Raw genomic sequence first — 17,254 nt, 5'->3', positions numbered from 1 at the left:
TTTCTCCAAACTAGACAGAGTCCTTAGCCGCTCCTCATAGGACATGCTTTCCAGCCCTTTCACCAGCTCTGTCCTCCTCGACGCATTCGAGTACCTTCTCATCCTTCTTAAATGGTGGGGCCCAGAACTGCACACAGTACTCAAGGTGAGGCCGCACCAATGCTGAATACAGCGGGACAATCACCTCTTTTGACCGGCTGGTTATGTCGTGTTTGATGCACCCCAGGATGCGGTTTGCCCTCTTGGCTGCCAGGGCACACTGCTGACTCATATTGAGCCTGCATTTGACCAGCACCCCCAGATCCCTTTCTGCAGGGCTGCTCTCCAGCCACTCATCTCCCAATTTATACTTGTGCCCGGCATTACTCTGTCCGAGGTGCAGAATCCGGCATTTGTTCTTGTTAAATTTCATCCCATTAATTATTGCCCAATGCTCCAATCTATCTAGATCCCTCTGCAAGGCATCTTGTCCCTCAAGAGTCAACAGCACCTCCCAGTTTGGTATTGTCAGTGAACTTGCTAATGGTGCATTCCACTCCTCCTTTTATTACATAAGATGTAATAAAACTGTTTTGAGAATACTGAGTATTTCTAATTAGCAAAAACTGTTTTTTACTGATCCTCCAATAGAAAAGATACCTTTACTGTAGAAGCATCAAGAACTTGAGAATGCTGCTTCTACATTACTCAGGTGTCTTGAATATGGTCTTTAAATTGATTTGGCTTTCCAAAGACTGAGGTGTGAGTTGCAGGATATGTTAAAAGTCCACACGCTAGGTTAAACCTGAGGGATTGTTTGGGGTTGTTTTGTGGTTTGGTTTTGGTCTGGTTTTTAAACTGTGGTTATTATGAAACTAAAATACAAAGAACTGAATTTTTTCATTGCTTTTGGGACATTCTTTAGAAATAGCTGTCATAGGTCTTAAACTACGTTTCCTAGAACTAAGAACAAAACTTCAGCATTAAGACTCTGAATGCTGATACTCAATAGACCAGATTCTACAGTTCTGCTGTGACTATAAATAACAACAGTAGTTACAATTTAGTGGCTTCATTAGGTGACTGTATGTATTTTTTATTAATGATGATAAAAGAAAAACAAAGGGGTCCAACTTAAAATGGATAAATGAAACATACAAGTTATGTGAAACAAAAAAAATTAATTGATAGTATTTCCATTTAAAAAAATACTAGAGAAGGCACTTCTCATCCTCCTAAATAACTGGTCTGTTAAAAATTTCCTTATGTTTTAGGATTCTTTCAAGTACAGTTATCCTCCATTGGTTGATGATGATTTTCAAACTCCTTTATGTGAAAATGGACCCATTACTAGTGAAGATGAGCATGAAAGTAAAGAAGAGATAGATGCGGACACCAAGGAGACTGGGGAGCTGAATGAAGAGCAAAACCTCAATCAGAAAAAGGTATCTAACTCTGAACATTGACATAAGGCTGGTTAAATGGCTACAAAGTGGGACAGGAGGTATATAACTTTTGTTTCTTGTCAGGCTTTTACTTTGTGTTGATTTTTATTTTTAATTTTTTTCTCCTCTCCAGTTTGACAAAAGAACCCAGTAAAACTGAAAATTATACTTGCAGTTTCAACCTTGCATGAAACTGGTCTTAACAGACTAAGAAGCTTCTGAATGAGTAAAATGTGTACTGAGTGTTCAGTGTGTTCAGTGTATCTCTGGAATAGTGAACTGTACAGTAAAATTTAAAAGGCTTCTGTGTTTTGTTTCAAAGGTTATGTCTTTCTAGTTGGTTTATTTTTAATCTTGGGATATCTAGTGGTGTACATCTTTAAATACATCTAGTTTTCTCAGATGCTTAAGTTAGTATGTGCATGAGAAAATATTAACAGTTAAATATTTATACTTTACTGGATGTTAATTTGTTTTCTTAAATTATTGATAAAATCTCAACATATATAAGTTTTCATTTAGTCTCAGGAGAAATTGTATCCCTAATCCATCAACCCTAAGGCATTGTTTTACACAAGTCCATATGAAGTGATATTTAGGAATATGCAATGATAGTCAGTGGGGATATCGCTCTTGAAAATAGTAGGGAAAATCTGAAATTCGCCACTTTACTACCATAATTAATTTTGGAATATGAATTGCAAAACTTGTTTAATGGAGTAGAATACTTTAATATTGCACTTCCAGTTTAATTTACTGTTTTAAGTTTTTGTCAGAATTATTTGAAACACACAGCTCACTTTAGGTAGTCCAGCTGTTCTTTGCAGATTGGCCAGCTATTCAAAAAAAGATAATTTCACTGACCTTAAGGTCAAAAGGAGGCATTACAATAACCACGGGAACTTCCTCACCTTTGGACTCAGTAGCTTGTTTTGGTTGTAGCACATCTTCCCAGCTCTGATTCTCAGATATGGCAACATGGAGAATTCCTGCTCAGTATGCGAGTTGACTTTGGTGCTTAATAGCCTCAGTGTTTGTTTTTAATTTGCTTGGCTGATTTCAGCTTTCTACTTAAGGTTTTTTTTACTTTTTTCACTCTTAAAAATAATGATTTGGTTTATGGTATTTTCTCTTTTAAATCAAGTGTAATCAAGCTGCTACTCAAATGAACTAAGATTGATGCTTATGCTCATCGTGTATCCATTGATCTTAAGGCACATTTAAGGTCTTACCTTTAACATACTTTTAAAATTTCAGACCATATCTCATTGTTGTTGGCACTGTTTCTGTAAAAAGTAGATTGTTTTGCTTCAACTCACTATTATCTGTTCACATATTTAAGAATAATACTTGCTATTTCTTCCACAGCAAGTACACCATTGTTTGCCGCTTCAATGTTACGTTCTTTTCCAAAATGTTTTTCAGAAATACTCCCTTATTGTCTCAGAGTGGTTGGTGTTTCTTATTTCTAAGTTAATTATTTTCTACTTGACTGTGCCTAAATATAAATATTCAAATATTTTTTAAGGCCAGCTTCCAAACTAACAGATTTCAAGTGTTCTGTGATATATCGTCTTCATTATTTACTGTGCTACCAGTCTTTATATGCAGACTCTTGTCATCACTAAGAATTCATCTGATCTATTTTATATATGTATGCCTCCTCTTATCCCATAGAAGGGCCTATTTCTTTCCACAGAGTAGAGGGAGCCATGAGTGATAAACTTCGTTAGCAAGTGCCTGTCTTGTAGATGTCTCCACCTCTAATGTGTGCTGTAGCAATATTTTCTTCGGTAATTTTAATTAGATTCCTGTAGAATAAAGCCCAACACAAACTAGTGCAGTGTACTTACAAGCTAACCTTTTTACTATAACTGTAATTATATAAAAAAAAATAAAATTCCTGTGTGGTTGTTTCTTATAAAAACCTATTTTTTATAAAATTTTGTATTGCTCTCATTCCCATACTTCAGATTTACATAAACTGAATTCTCTTCATGTCTTCTCTCTGTATTTTAAGTGGAATAAAAACAAGGCTAAGCAAACTGTTCAGCTGGCTGATCTTGAGTCATGATGTCACTAATTCTTTCAGTCTTCTGTATTCCCCCTGTGCCCTGTTTTGCACTTAATTCCAGAGTTCTTTCATTTTTTTATAATAAGATGTCCAGGCCTGCTGATGTGTATTTTCTTAATGTAATAGAGGAAAACCCTCAGAACCTAAGATATCTGCAGTCTTGGATGCACCAATTCAATCAGCATTATTTCTTTTAAGTTCTCCAATACTTCAGAGTTCCATCTAAAAGCAGTGAAGATATGTTTAGTAACTCTGCAGTACAATAAAGTATGGAGTTGTTATTGTGTTTTCTGTTCAGTGTTGCAGTGATTGTATTGGGGTGTCTGTTTTAATTGAAAAGTTTTGCAGTGGAAGAATTAACATCAGTGCTTTATAATCTTAAACATTTGAAGTACTATAACTTAATGTGTCTGGAGTTTTCAAAAATAACCGACTTGGGCATCAGGAAAATACATGGAAAAAAACAAGGCAGAAGTTCTGTTTCATGCATGTTTAATACATTTTGTAACTTCTTTATTCAGTGGACTTCAAGCAGCTTCAGGGAATGAATACATATTAAGCTTGGTCTGTAATGTATAAATTGTTGAAATAAACCTCCTCGTATTCTTTGAAATACCTGCATGATTCTGTAACATGTGACCCAGGTTTCTAGTTAATCATTATAACTATCATTTTTACTCAGATGAATTCTATAGAACAAATTTCCAAATCAGAGGAAACTGACAAAACAGAGATCAAACCAAAAAATGCAAAGAAAGCATTAACCACTTTTAAAGGACCTTTATTACACATCAGGTAATAATAATATTCTTTAATTTTTTTTTTACAATGTGCCTTGGACACTTGAGTACTGAACTAGTTGGTTTTCAAAGGAAACTATTTTTTCAGACTATTGGAGGAAAACAAGTTATAAACACCCTTTTAAGAATTATTTTTACAAATCTCAATTTTTCTGGTTTTACATGGTTTTTAGCGAATCTTTTGGTGTCACCACTGGCATGCTTTTTGTACTAATTAGTAGGTGTACATTTCATAGAATCGTAGAAGCATTTTATGGTTTCATTTATATTGAGAATCTGTCATTGGATTTAGTTAAACCTGTGCTTATCTCTGAGAGCAGTGGTTTGACATTGTTTGATTGCATTGGCTTAAAAAACCCAATGTGTTTACTAAGACAGCTTTCACTGTTAAATCTTGCTTGAATTCTTTTAACTTAAGATGGTGTAAATGTCTACACTAGTAGTTTGCACCAATTAAACTTAACGAATGGGTCCAATTTATTTTGTGTGGGAAGTGCTCTGTATAAATAGCATATCTGCTCAGAAGATTTTATCATCCCAGATGCTTGCATCTTGCAGTTAATCTGCTTTTTACCACTAAACTAGGAAAAAAAAAAAATCAATTGGCCAATATCACTTTTTCTTTTCACTGCCTTTCAGGTTAAGATGCTTGTTTAGAAATTGATTTAGATGTTAACTTTTATTTTCACTTCCAGTTTGCTATTAGATGAATGAAGAAAATATCTAATTTATAGGTAATTCCTTAGCTAATTTTGTAACTGCTGTACTGAATTAGTTTTGGAATGAATTTGAATAATGACATGCTCATTAGCATAAAAAAATATTTTGTAGGTATCAAATTCTCCTGGTTTTGAAAAGAAAATTATCTTTATAGTCCTTTGCAAAAAACCTCCTCTGTATAGACTTAGTTTCTTGTATGGCAGGACAAAGGCATAGTCTGCAGAATTGTGATTTTAAAAGAATGTTTAAAATTTTCTGTCCCTATGACAAAAGCAGCTGTGTTCTTCTATCTGCTTCTTAAAAAAAAGAAAACACACACACCCCCCCAAAACCTAACAACCCCCAAACAAAAACACCACCCAGCCACCCCCTGCAACTGTACCTTTTTTCTCTTAAAATATTTCAAGTTCTACCCTTGGAATAGAAGTGTTGAATTCATGTAAATTACATGAAAGAGTCAAGTATAGAGGTGCTAATACTTGTAGTCTTGCTGTCATGGAAAATAAAATACTGGTGTCTCCATTGTCCTTGCTGTTTGTTTTGGTTTTTTTTTTTTAGTAAACTCTTGAGGGTATGCACAGCTCTTTATCAATAATCTAACTCTGTAGAAGCTAGAACTAGTTTTTATTTCCCTGGAATCTTTCTCAGGACACTGAACTGAAATTTGTTGAACTGATAATGTATAGTGCTATTTATAACTAGTCACAGGTACCTATCTTGGAGACTATAAGCTCTGCCAGTATAATTAGCTTGTGTCCTTGCTGATACCAGTGTTGCCCTGTGAAGGGAGCAGCCAAGAGCCTGACCTGGAAGCTGAGGCAGAGCAGCTCTGGCACCATGAAATCGCCAAGAACCAGCAGCCTTTCTATGCCTCTTTATCTGCTGCTGCAGAAGACTGGGTGAGGCCTCCTTGGACCCCCTGCAGGGATATTCCTTGCCTATCACTGCTCAGTACTTGTTGGCTCTGGTGTACGACCACAGCTCTTCTGTTTTTTGTATTTGCAGTCATGCTCGCTAGTCTTCTGTCTCTTCCTTGTTTAGACCACAGTTGCATTTGATTTGCATACCTTACTATGAAAGACTGGTCATTATTGGCCTTCCTCCTCAATAAATAAATATATTTGGTAAGACAAAGAGCAGCAGTTTACTTGTGCTGTCTGGCAGACGACTAGCTCATGTTGTGGTGTATTTTGAGATGAGAATTTCTAGCACAAGCTGAAATAGTTACCCCACACGCATCAGAGTAAAGAAGGTAGCGTTTCCGTAAAAAAATTAAAAAGCTTGGGTGTTCATTTAAAATAAAACACCCCACCCTCCCACTAACTACACACCACTCACCCCCAACACTACGGAACTGGTTCATTTCACAGATAACAGGCATACAGCAGTGGCCCTCAAGCTCCATTTCTTTCTTTTTTTTTTTCCTAGTTAATGCTTTCCTGTCTCATTTATGGTTCATCTTGCAATTGCTGTAACACACAGCTGCAATAGTACACTATTAAGATAACCAAAATACTTTGTAACTACAATCCTTCCTTCCTCTACTGTTCTTGGTTATTTAAGTTGAGAATTTGGGAACAGGAAAAAAACCTGAGAGGAGAAGGGGATATGGTTACCCTATTAATCTGTTTTAAACCCATCCATTTCTTGCTTTCTGCCTCACTTGGCACACTTCCTTATTCCGCACCAAAAAGAAAAAAAAATTCTTGTCACGTGAACTGTCTAATGCATTGTAAAACATGCCCCCCCACACACACACGGAGTCACCGTTGGACTCCTCTTCTAGCAGGGGCCTTCAGGCTTGCCCTACAGCACCAAGGATTTTTCTTCTCAGTTGATACACTGGTGTTTAAGTGAGAGGAGAAAGAAGGATTGGTACTATGAAAAGGAGGTCTTTTGAGGAGGAGATCAAGCTAACATGAAATTGGCATTCTAAAAAGGGGAGAAGGGAAAAAAAATGTAACACTTTTTTGAAAAAGGCTTTCTGTCAAAAGAATATGCAGTTCTGTAGTACTGCATAGTATGGCAGTTCTTTGTGTTCTCCTAATGTGACATATTGTGAAAGAAAACAGTTTTTCACTTGTTACTTGAGTTTCCTCTCAACGTGTAGTATATGAGCATGCCCTACTTTTTGCCTAGTAGTGTTCATTTGAATGCTTATTCCAAAATGAGTTGTGTTAGTTTGATATGATTTAAAAGATTTCATGCATGACTCTCCTAATTGCACAGGAATATTAAAAACAAGCAATAACTTTATGCATGTGCACCAGAAGTATGTGGACTGACTCATAAGTACAAGTGAATTTAGCTGTGGTCGTTGAAATGATTGCCACTCACAGATATCTGACAGCTCCTCCTATGTGCGCGCTGTACTCATTATGAGGATAGATGTACGAGGTGGAAATTACTCCCTGTCTGTGACACCTTATACTCTTTAATGTTAGCATAAATTAAAATTAATGATGCTTTCTTTTAACATACTGCTGTAAGATGCAGTGGCTGAAGTGACTGTATATATCTGTTGGCTATTCCTGCTGTTGCAGATGGTCACGCTCTTCCAGATGGAAGAAGTCAAGGGCAGTAATGAGCTGAGGCAGCTAGGTCCACTTGCGGTCATGAGTCAACCCTGAGCTTCACTGCGAAATTTCTGCATTTTGTTTTCACAGCTTTTTTTGATGAAAAACTGTTTATAGTGACTGTAGCTGCAGGGTTGAAAGTATTTTATTTTTCTGTAGGTGTGGACAGGTTTTTTTCTATGATATGTTGTAAAGATAATTTGAAGAAACTAATTCTTTTTAAATTTCTTACTAGCCCAGCAGAAGAACTATATTTTGGATCCAAAGAAACTGGAGAGAAAAAATGTTTGATCGTTCTCACAAATGTCACTAAAAACATAGTGGCTTTTAAGGTATTCTATGTGTGGCCTGGTTTACTTTACTAAATGTGTAACTTTTTCTTGTTTTGGGTAAGGAGGAAGAAATACTATTAAATGCACTTTTGAGTCTAAACTTTTTATTCTGTTGTGATGTTTGAAGCAGATCAAAGAAATCTGGTTGAATTTATGCCTATTATGTACCACCCCAAAGGGGATAATCAGTAATACAGATCTTTGCGGCGCTGACTGAAAAAGAGCTATGGTGACCGTTAGTTCCTTAGTGAGAGTCTAATACTTCCCAAAAAAGAAAGGCTTGAGCATTGAAAAGTGGTATTTTTAGAATTTTTCTACTTTTTAAATCTTGTCTGGGAACAAGTTAGTAATGCTCCAAAATGACGCAGCTCCTGCATGATATCTGCAGATGTCACCATCAAAGGAATGAACGTTTGCTTCAGAAATACTGAGTTGACTTGCATCTTGATTTGGTTTTCCACTACATCTTTTGTGTTCTCTGCACGCACAAATAACTAAAGTTTCCATACTTTCACATTAAGAATTTTAACAGATAGTCTATTTGATGTTCTTGGCTCTTTTTATGTAGGTATATAAGAGAGAAAAATAGGATATGCCAGAAAAGAAAGGGTAGAAGTGGTTGAGAGGACAAAGTGAAATACCAGTATCTGATTATACTCCTACAAAAGAAAGTATTTTAAAGGCTGTATGTATTACCATATCAGTATCTTAATATTTAAGCTTTTGGGAATTTTTGTTATTACAGAATGAGGGAGGTTATGAAACAGTCATAGTTTATGCATGCATTTACTATATGCTTGCTTGGTATTTTTTGTTTATAGGTGAGAACAACTGCTCCTGAAAAATACAGAGTTAAACCCAGTAACAGCAGCTGTGAACCTGGCACATCATTGGATATAATAGTCTCTCTTCACGGTGGTAAGTAAAATCTTATAATAGAATTTTTAAGAAGCCTGGACAAGTTTTATTAACAGGCTGACTGCTCTAGATACTAACCTTTGTATGTGCTTGCTGGGGTGTAAGGCTGACGGACACCCATGTCTGCTTGACTGTTGTGTGAGAGTGTTACTATTTGTAAAAAAACACGGATGTCAGACAGCATTTGAGTAACTGTCCGTACTGATTTACTACTCCACTTAGGCATAAGCAGCTGTTGTCCGCAGCCCGTTCTGTTTCTTGTCTTAAAAAAAAAAAAAAAAAAAAAAAAGTCGCAGCGGCAGCTGTCTCACTGGTGCTCTATTACAGTGGGATTTTATCTGCGGTAAATCAGTTTCCTAAATTGTTGCAAGGACAGGTGAATTTGCTGGAGAATGCATTCTTTACAAAATTCTGGGTTGTCCTTGAATCGTTCAGGTGAAACTATTTCTGTTAAAATGAAACCGTAGAATTTGGAGAAAATTGTAATCAAAATTGTTGAGCTTAAGAGAATGATTTAATTTTTTTTATTTCCAGTAAGTCAGTGTCCAGTGTCCTGCAATGAACAAGCTCTCATTTTAAAACACTTTTGTTCAAAAAAAGTGTATGCACTTTGTAATATTGTCATTTTATCCAAGCACGCTTTTGCTTTTTTTTTTTCTTTGAGGGCAGGTTTTGCAGCTTCTCTGCAGGATCGTTTCCTTATAATGGCGGCAGAAATGGACCAGTCTTCTGGAGCAGGTGTGCCAGAACTGACTCAGTTTTGGAAAGAAGTCCCTAGGACCAAAGTGATGGAACATAGGTGAGCATACGGTTTTCTGTTGACAGGGGTTTTTTTAGCCATTATCGTTTAGCTGATTTGTAGCACTTCCATTTAATAATCGGTGAAGGATTCTCCAAACCCAGTTGTGTGCTTACTGACTGAAGTATATTGCTGAGGCTTCCACTCTGTTTTAACTGATTAGAGGTGTTTTTAATGCATAAAATGTCATGGTATTCTGCACGTGCTTTTCTTTTTATTGTTGTTGTTCTTGTGCTGATTAAGAGTTAAGTGGAAAAAAGGTGAATGGTTGTGACAATACACATGGACAGTAGATTTTTTTTTTTAAAATGAGAATGTGCCACTTGAGTTTTCTAAAAAGAAACAAGCAAGGAAAGAAGACATACCAAATACAAAACTGCTTTCTAGACAGTATTAAAAAATATTCCCTTTCTGCTACGGAAAATCATAATTTTGTAGAAAATTTCTGTAAAACCTATCACATGTTCATATGTGTGTTTTTCCATATTTAATGGTGAAAAAATACCACTAGGAAAATACGTTTCCCCATACGTTCTTTTAAATATACCTGTTACTCTTCTCTCATCTGTTCGCATCTAGTTGTATCACTGTACATTTCTAGGAAGAGTTCACGTAGTTCTCTTTCATCTAGAATTCTTAGAGTCATGATATCAAGATGCTGTTTCATCTTTAAAAAGAAGTAATTTGACTGTATTTTTACTTTAGATTGTTCCTTTTTTTTTTTTTTTTTTTTTTTATTCTTTTGGAGCTCCCTTTACCCCAAAATTAACATAGAAAAAGTGTTTTTGAGACTTGATGCCTAAGTCTTGCTCTATCTTTGCTTCAAACGCTTATCCCCTACTTCCCTATTAAACAAAATCTACATCATGTGAGTGACCTTACGCTTCCTTGCATAAGTTTTGGTATATTTTTAAGACAGGCCCTGAAACAATAGGGAGAGATTATTTGATTACATTAAATTTATCACCTGCAAAGCGTGCCATGTATGTACGTTAATGATCAATACAAACCTGACCTTTACTTTTTATTAAACCTAGATTAAAAATAGTGGGTTCTCTCTTTAATATTATATGTGCGAGTGCTTTATCTGAGGAATCTAATTAGATTTTATTACACATATTTGTCCCTTTTTTTGTTTTGTCTTGCTGGAGAAGTTTTAGCATTTCTCTTTCCTTAAAATAGAAAAATGCCACAGCCTCAATTTAACCATTTCTTTAGCAAATAAATTTATTCCCATGCTAATTGACTTGCATGTTATCAGAAGGAGCTTCTGCTGTATTTTATAAATTGCGTAGGATTCCACGATCTTCAATTGTGGCTTGAAATTCTGTTCCTGCATATTCAACTGTGGGAAAGGTGGACTCCATGAAAAACATTGTTGCTAAGGTTTAAAATGGAAAGAAAACCTTTAGATTTTGTTTGCTGTTCAATAAATTGCGGCATCTCTGGTAGTAAGCATTTGACTGAATAATCCAGTGGATCCTGTGCTATGAATTTAAAATGATGAAGATGTATTTTAACTGAGCATGCAGATAATTTTGATCTTCCTTTCTATATCAAAAGCTGTCAAAATGTAATTGGTGGACTGAGGAAGCCTTTTCAGACTATCATTGCAATAGTCCTTGCTCATTGCAGGGGGATTGGACTAGGTCACCTCTAAAGGTCCCTTCCAACCCAAACTGTTCTCTGATTCTGTGATTCTAATAGTCATTTAGAAAATTAATCAACCAGAACAGATGATAAAGCGCGTATGATAACTGTTAGGTGGACTGTTTACTATTAATTATACAATGTTACATAAAATTTATGATTTTTGGGGCGTACTTTTTTTCCCCTTTCACAGGCTCAGGTGTCATGTCGTAGAAAGTAGTAAGCCTTCTTCCTTGATATTAAAAGAGAACGCATTTAATATTCCAGCAAAAAACAATGAAGATTTACATGTACAGGTAATAGCGTATTCCTTTGTGCTGAATATTGAACAAAATTATAAAATATGATAGAGGTAAAAAGAATTTGTACTAAACCTCTTTGGTACTTTGTAAATTATACTATTTGAAAAGCTCAGCAATTGAAAGTAACTAAATCGGTGATAGTGATTTAGTTATTTTGTTGAATGGTAATGGTTTAATAAAATATTACTTTCAATGCAGTTTGCTCATTCCTCTTGTATATATTACAGATCTGGGGTATCAATGAGCCTCAGCGGAACCTTTTGCTTCCTAGTGTAAAGATGTCACCTGCTTGTTATAGGCAATATAGGCTATCCATAACTCTTAAAATTCAAAGCTGCTTTAGCGGAACAGATTCCTGAAGCATGTAGTGATAGAAAAGGGATCACTAAGAGAACGCTAAGGGAAATCTTTTTTTTTTTGTTTATTGTGCTTACAGTTATTGGCTAAATAGCTCTAAATTAACAAGTACTTTCATGTGCAGTAATTCTAATATAATGAAACTACTTCTGTTTTCAGCTAACTCGTTTACTGCAAATTAATAAAAGACTTCAAGAGCAGATTGAGCGCTGCCTCTGGTTCCAGCAGTTGTCAGTTGTTATATCATTATTATCAGTTACTGTTGTTGCCTTCTGCTTCTACCTGGCGTATACCCAGAGAAGCTAAAAAGAATTGCTTTGCACTGGATGTGCTGCCTGTCATGACTGGTTGGAGTGGAAGAGATTGCAGTGCTGCGCTCGGATTCTGGAACTGCCAAAATGAGGTTTGTGAGCCCACAACAATGAACGATTTGCTGAAAAAAAAGAAGAAATGAATGACCAGCAATGGAAATTGCTGAAAGTTGACACTTAGAACAGTGCATGAGGAAGATGTTAGAGCTAGGACCTATTTTCACTGTACGACTCAATAAATACTACTGAACTGGAAGGAGGAAACCAAATACAACAACATAATTTAAAACTGTTTAGGTATTTTTTTTCCTCTGTTCAACTACTTTAAATACAGTGTTTTGTTTCTTTTTGTCATACTCATTCTTACATCCTGAATTACTTTCATAGAAGGTGCAAGCAGTCAACTTAAGTGTATTCTAAAGGTTAACTTGTTAATTCAGGAAAATTTACAGAAATTATGTAGTACAGGCAGATTTTTTTATATAATCTATGTACATGCACATATAAAGGAAGATATTTGTTGTTAGTAATTATTTTGGTAATTCAGGCTTGTTGCTTTCATTGGTTAAATTCCTTTTTTTGTGCTTTTTCTGAATGCAAAGTTACTGTAAATATTTCCTACCAAATAACATACACAGCTGTATTGTCCAGGAATATAACCCTTGTTTGATTCCAAAGGTAGTAATGAAATAATCATGATAAGACACTATTCCTATTCTGTTCTTTTTTTTTTTTTTGAAAGCAACCTGTAGTCAAATTACAGAAAGAGTGTGAGAGTTGACTTGATGACCTACTATTGGTTCATAAAGAGGCTAATAAATAGTCAGTGTAAGAGCTTATTCTGAGATGTGCAATATGCTTAAATTACAGATGAATTTATGAAAAAAGCAGGTCAAGTCAGGAAGATTAAATATTGTTGAAGGCAACATAAAAGTGTTATATCTGCCGTTTCTCAGAAACTGTTGTAGAAATGGTGTATGATGCTAGCGAGAACTTATGCTAACAAGGATTCTTTGTACTCATTGCTGTGAATATGTATATTAAAATGATAAACACTTAAATGGAGACTGATGGTATCTTTCATACATTTAAAATTTTCACTCTTGCCGAGGTCTAAAAATTTAAAATAGTTTCTTTACTAGAATTAATTTTTGCTACAAATTGGCTTTGTAACAGCTCATTTAGTTTTGTCTGTTGACTTCTATGGGTAAGAAGAGATTATTGAGGGAAAATAAAGGTCATACTCTGCTTCTTTTTGCTTACAGTATCTCTCCAGTGTGTTGTAGATGTAGTATCATTTCTAGGAAATAGAAACGGGCAGTTTAAAAAATAAATTAGTAAACTGATTAACTAATAAAGCAGAATATCGTTCAATATGATTACTAAAGAAATTACCATGTAAAAAGCAAGTCTACAGAACCGTTTGGTGCACAGTCTTCTGTTCTTCCTTAATTTATACAATGTTTTACCACATCTACATTTTCTTAATTTTTCACTAATCTCATTTCTGTTCAGTTTGCTTCTCAGTAGTTTGTTTCCTTGATGAGTTGGCAACTTATATTGTTCACTGCTTACTATGAAGCTGTTATTTAGGTTATTTTCATGTGCATGCAACTCAGTGCTTTGCTTCCAACAAAACGGGTTGTTGTCTTGTTGAGAAAGGTAACAAAGTAATTTGTAACCTTAAGCTAATAATAACAACCATGCTATTAAAATGCCGATTCCTTAATTTGAGTGGATTGAATAGCACTTTACTGTAAAATTGCAAGAAATGTATTCTTAAGAGTCTTTGCCAATATGAATATTTTAATGTTTGGGTGCTTTCATATATTTTCAGTATTTTATTACTATGTTGGTATTTTCTTTGTATGATGAATCAGATGAACATTTTTCTATTTTAATACGTTTTAGAAAAATACAGTTACAAAATAAATATGAGGAAATACGCAGTCTTGAATGTTTAGTCTTTTAAAAATAGCTACATCTCCCGAGGTTTTGGTTCTCTTGTCAGTCTGCAGATACTTAATATGAAGGAGGGGTCAATATGGTCACGGCCCGGTATCTGGTGTATAATAGAGGTTGTGATGATCCTTGTCAGAGAAATGTAAAACAGGTGATCATGAATTCTTAGACAGAGTGCCTAACATAATAAGATAGCACATGATATTGGCATGTAAACACTACCGTGGCACAAATAATGCAAATCCACAAAATACAAATATATCTGTCTATCTCTTGGTAAAGCTAACTATTATTTAAACATCACACAGTAAATGGACAAATATACGTAAGGGAAAAAAAAAGGTAACGGCATTTGTTCTTAAATAGAAATTGACAGTAGTCTACTTTGTATTTTTCTTCTGTGAGAACTTCATTGTTTCTATCATCAGAAAACATGGTGACCCATCAGTATTTTCCCAGTCTTCAGTTGTTAGTAGGTTCAGGTTTTGTTTGCCTACTCTTGGAAACACGCATTTCAGCCAGTCCATTTTGGAAGGTTTTGTGTCTAAGACACACTGAAGTTACAGAGTGCACAGCAGTGACGTGATTTGACATGATGTCCAAAATGGAGAGACCAAAGATTATTTTCAATTTTTTTTTTTTTTTTCCCCTACGGTACACAAAACAGTTTATAAAGCTGGGGCATTTTAGAACGTAGAAAATTCACAAAATAGGATTTGATTACATGAACTATCAAGATACAAGATTTATTTTTCCTTTCTTTTATTGTAGATTAGCAGTTAATCTTGGCTTTTACAGACAATTAAGAGACAGCAATGACTGTAATCCTAAAAATTAGCAATTTGTGCTCCAAAAGAGCACATACTCTTCCTAGCAAGCAATTTTTGTGCCCTATTCTTAGGTTCAGGTTTTTACTTTATTAAGGAAAAGATTAGATTTCAGACTTCATAGATAGTGCTTTGTTCATCATCTCTTCTCTACTTCCAGAGTCTCGCTGTGGGATGGCTCTGAACCGTGGGAATAGGTGGTGTTCCACTGACACCATTCACATCGGCACTGATGTTGTTCACCCTAAAATTATTTAGTGGTTTAATGTTACAGTGTATTTGAATGTTCAAAGAGGTATCAAAAGAGAATCAAAAGTTTATTTTACACGGGAAGTATTTTTTCTTTAATAGTGAAAACAGGAATTTTTCCATAAGGACACAGTCGTATTGAGTTTTTTTAATTAGATTCAAAAACTAAGTCTCTTAAGGAAAAAACACATTGGAGCAAGCTAATTTGGGAAAAAAAATCTTGATTATAATATTTTAACATAGCAAAGAATTCTCCCCCTTCTTTAGAAAAATAGACACAGACAAGCTTAATATATTTCAGACATTTTGTAAAAAAAAAAAAAAAAGGGGGGGGGGGGGGGGAAGGCAGCAGGGCCAGGAACAGGGTTTTTAAAATTTCTATTTCATCAGCGATTCCCTGCCGTAACTGAGTTGTCTCTAATGTCTGCGTTCAAGTTCTCTCAAGCACTTGTCCCTGCTTCCAGATGTTAGTTTATGTGGCCGTTGTTGACTGGGGGGGGGGGTGTAGAGAGCATTTTAAGTCACTGCGCTGTCTTGGGGTTCCTTGTACTTTCTGTGTAGTTGGACTGGCAGCATAAGGGCATAAATGCTGTTCTGTTAATAAAGGCCCGTGTTGGTTCGTTCTTTTTCTATGGCTCTGTTGTGAGAGTGGACATTCAGTCAGAGTAACAGAACAAATTGGAAAATTGACCAAATTTTGGTCAATTTGTTCTGCAAAGCGCATCACAGGTGGCTGTAAGAATTCACTGCTTTAGAACTTGTAGTAGTTCCATAGGGTGTTGTGTCCGAGACAGGAAGATGTCTGCATTTACAGTATATGTATTAGTTTAGGAAGACCTAATCCGTTCTAATTAGCCAGGAAGAGCAGGCTGGCTGCTCTTTTCTGAGGTTAATGAAGACATCTTAAGTCAGTTTTTGCAGCGCGTGGCTTATTGTTCCCTGTTTCCTGGAAGATGGCTCACTGAGTGATTACTGACTTGGTATTATGGCAGTTGCTACATTTCCATTACGTATGTGTTAACACAGGTAAGTGATTGTAAGTTAACGATTCAAATCGACAATGCTTTTCAGTATGCCTGTTTCTTGGGCACACTCAGCATCAGCAGCTCCTGGCTCTGTGTTTCCTGCAGCTGGTGAGAGGCATAACCTCCCGTTTTCAGTTTTCTCGGTCGTTTCAGTCCCACTTTTCAATTCAGACCTCACAATTCATGCTTTTGCTGCTTTTATAGTGAACGTCTACAGTAGTGCACATAGACCCAAGTGGAAAACTAAAGTGCAAAAAATCCACCTCTCCAGAAGTGAATCTCGCCTCTCCAGTGGTGGGAGGTTTCCCTTCTTTGTAGAGGAGGTGAGTGAAGTTCCACGTGCCGGTCTTGGCCGAGACCGATGTAGGTAGTTTCCTAGTAGATCTGTGCAATTACGACTGTGCTACTTCTGAGTAGAAGTACTGAAATCCCTGAGTTGTATGAGCAAAGAGTAAGCAGTTAACAGATTTTTGCCAGTAGGTATCGGCTCCTGGTTTACTTCATTTGCAAGACTGGTGCATCGACCTACCTACTTGGCATGCTCTTAAGTCACTTCTATTTTCCTAAACACTGAAAGAAGCACTGGGCTAAGGGCTGAGGAGTGCTCAGTTATTGCTGTATGATTGCAGCTAATAGCACTTGCTTTTTTAGGTTGCAGTAGGCAATTCATTCTTTGGTATTCAGATGGTATTGCTGAAGTTAATAACGTAGTCCAAACACAAAACCCTTTAGGAAAAAAGAAAACTATTTATCAGTTGCCAGTCATCGTAGTCTTCACCGTAGTCCAAAGTATAGCAGTAGCCCACGCAAAGGACTGCTACGTTCTTCCTTATACCCGTTCAGGGTCTCTCGACCCCTTAGTAATAACTTTCTCTGTTCTATTTTAATTCTCTTAATATCAGTTGTGCTATATTAGCACTGCGTTGGA

The 17,254-nt window shown here is 35.9% G+C and overlaps 1 protein-coding gene across 2 annotated transcripts in view; it reads left to right on the top strand.

Annotated features, from left to right (window-relative positions):
• Positions 1-14,208, top strand: part of MOSPD2 (motile sperm domain containing 2) — a 40,036-nt gene extending 25,828 nt beyond the window's left edge. The window contains exons 9-15 of one of the 2 annotated variants that reach the window (XM_076357230.1): positions 1,254-1,424; positions 4,181-4,293; positions 7,830-7,926; positions 8,748-8,844; positions 9,514-9,643; positions 11,487-11,589; positions 12,112-14,208. In XM_076357230.1, coding sequence (XP_076213345.1) covers positions 1,254-1,424; positions 4,181-4,293; positions 7,830-7,926; positions 8,748-8,844; positions 9,514-9,643; positions 11,487-11,589; positions 12,112-12,258 — 858 coding nt within the window. In that variant the 3' untranslated portion in view covers positions 12,259-14,208. The remainder of the gene's footprint in view (positions 1-1,253; positions 1,425-4,180; positions 4,294-7,829; positions 7,927-8,747; positions 8,845-9,513; positions 9,644-11,486; positions 11,590-12,111) is intronic. The other variant, XM_076357237.1, reaches the window with a different exon arrangement.
• The last annotated feature ends 3,046 nt before the right edge of the window (positions 14,209-17,254 follow it).

The sequence above is a fragment of the Aptenodytes patagonicus genome, chromosome 1 (genome assembly GCF_965638725.1).
Source record: "Aptenodytes patagonicus chromosome 1, bAptPat1.pri.cur, whole genome shotgun sequence".
In the NCBI taxonomy this organism is placed as follows: Eukaryota; Metazoa; Chordata; class Aves; order Sphenisciformes; family Spheniscidae; genus Aptenodytes; species Aptenodytes patagonicus.
The sequence above is the reverse complement of the archived record's forward strand: the minus strand, read 5'-3'. Positions and strand labels throughout refer to the sequence as shown.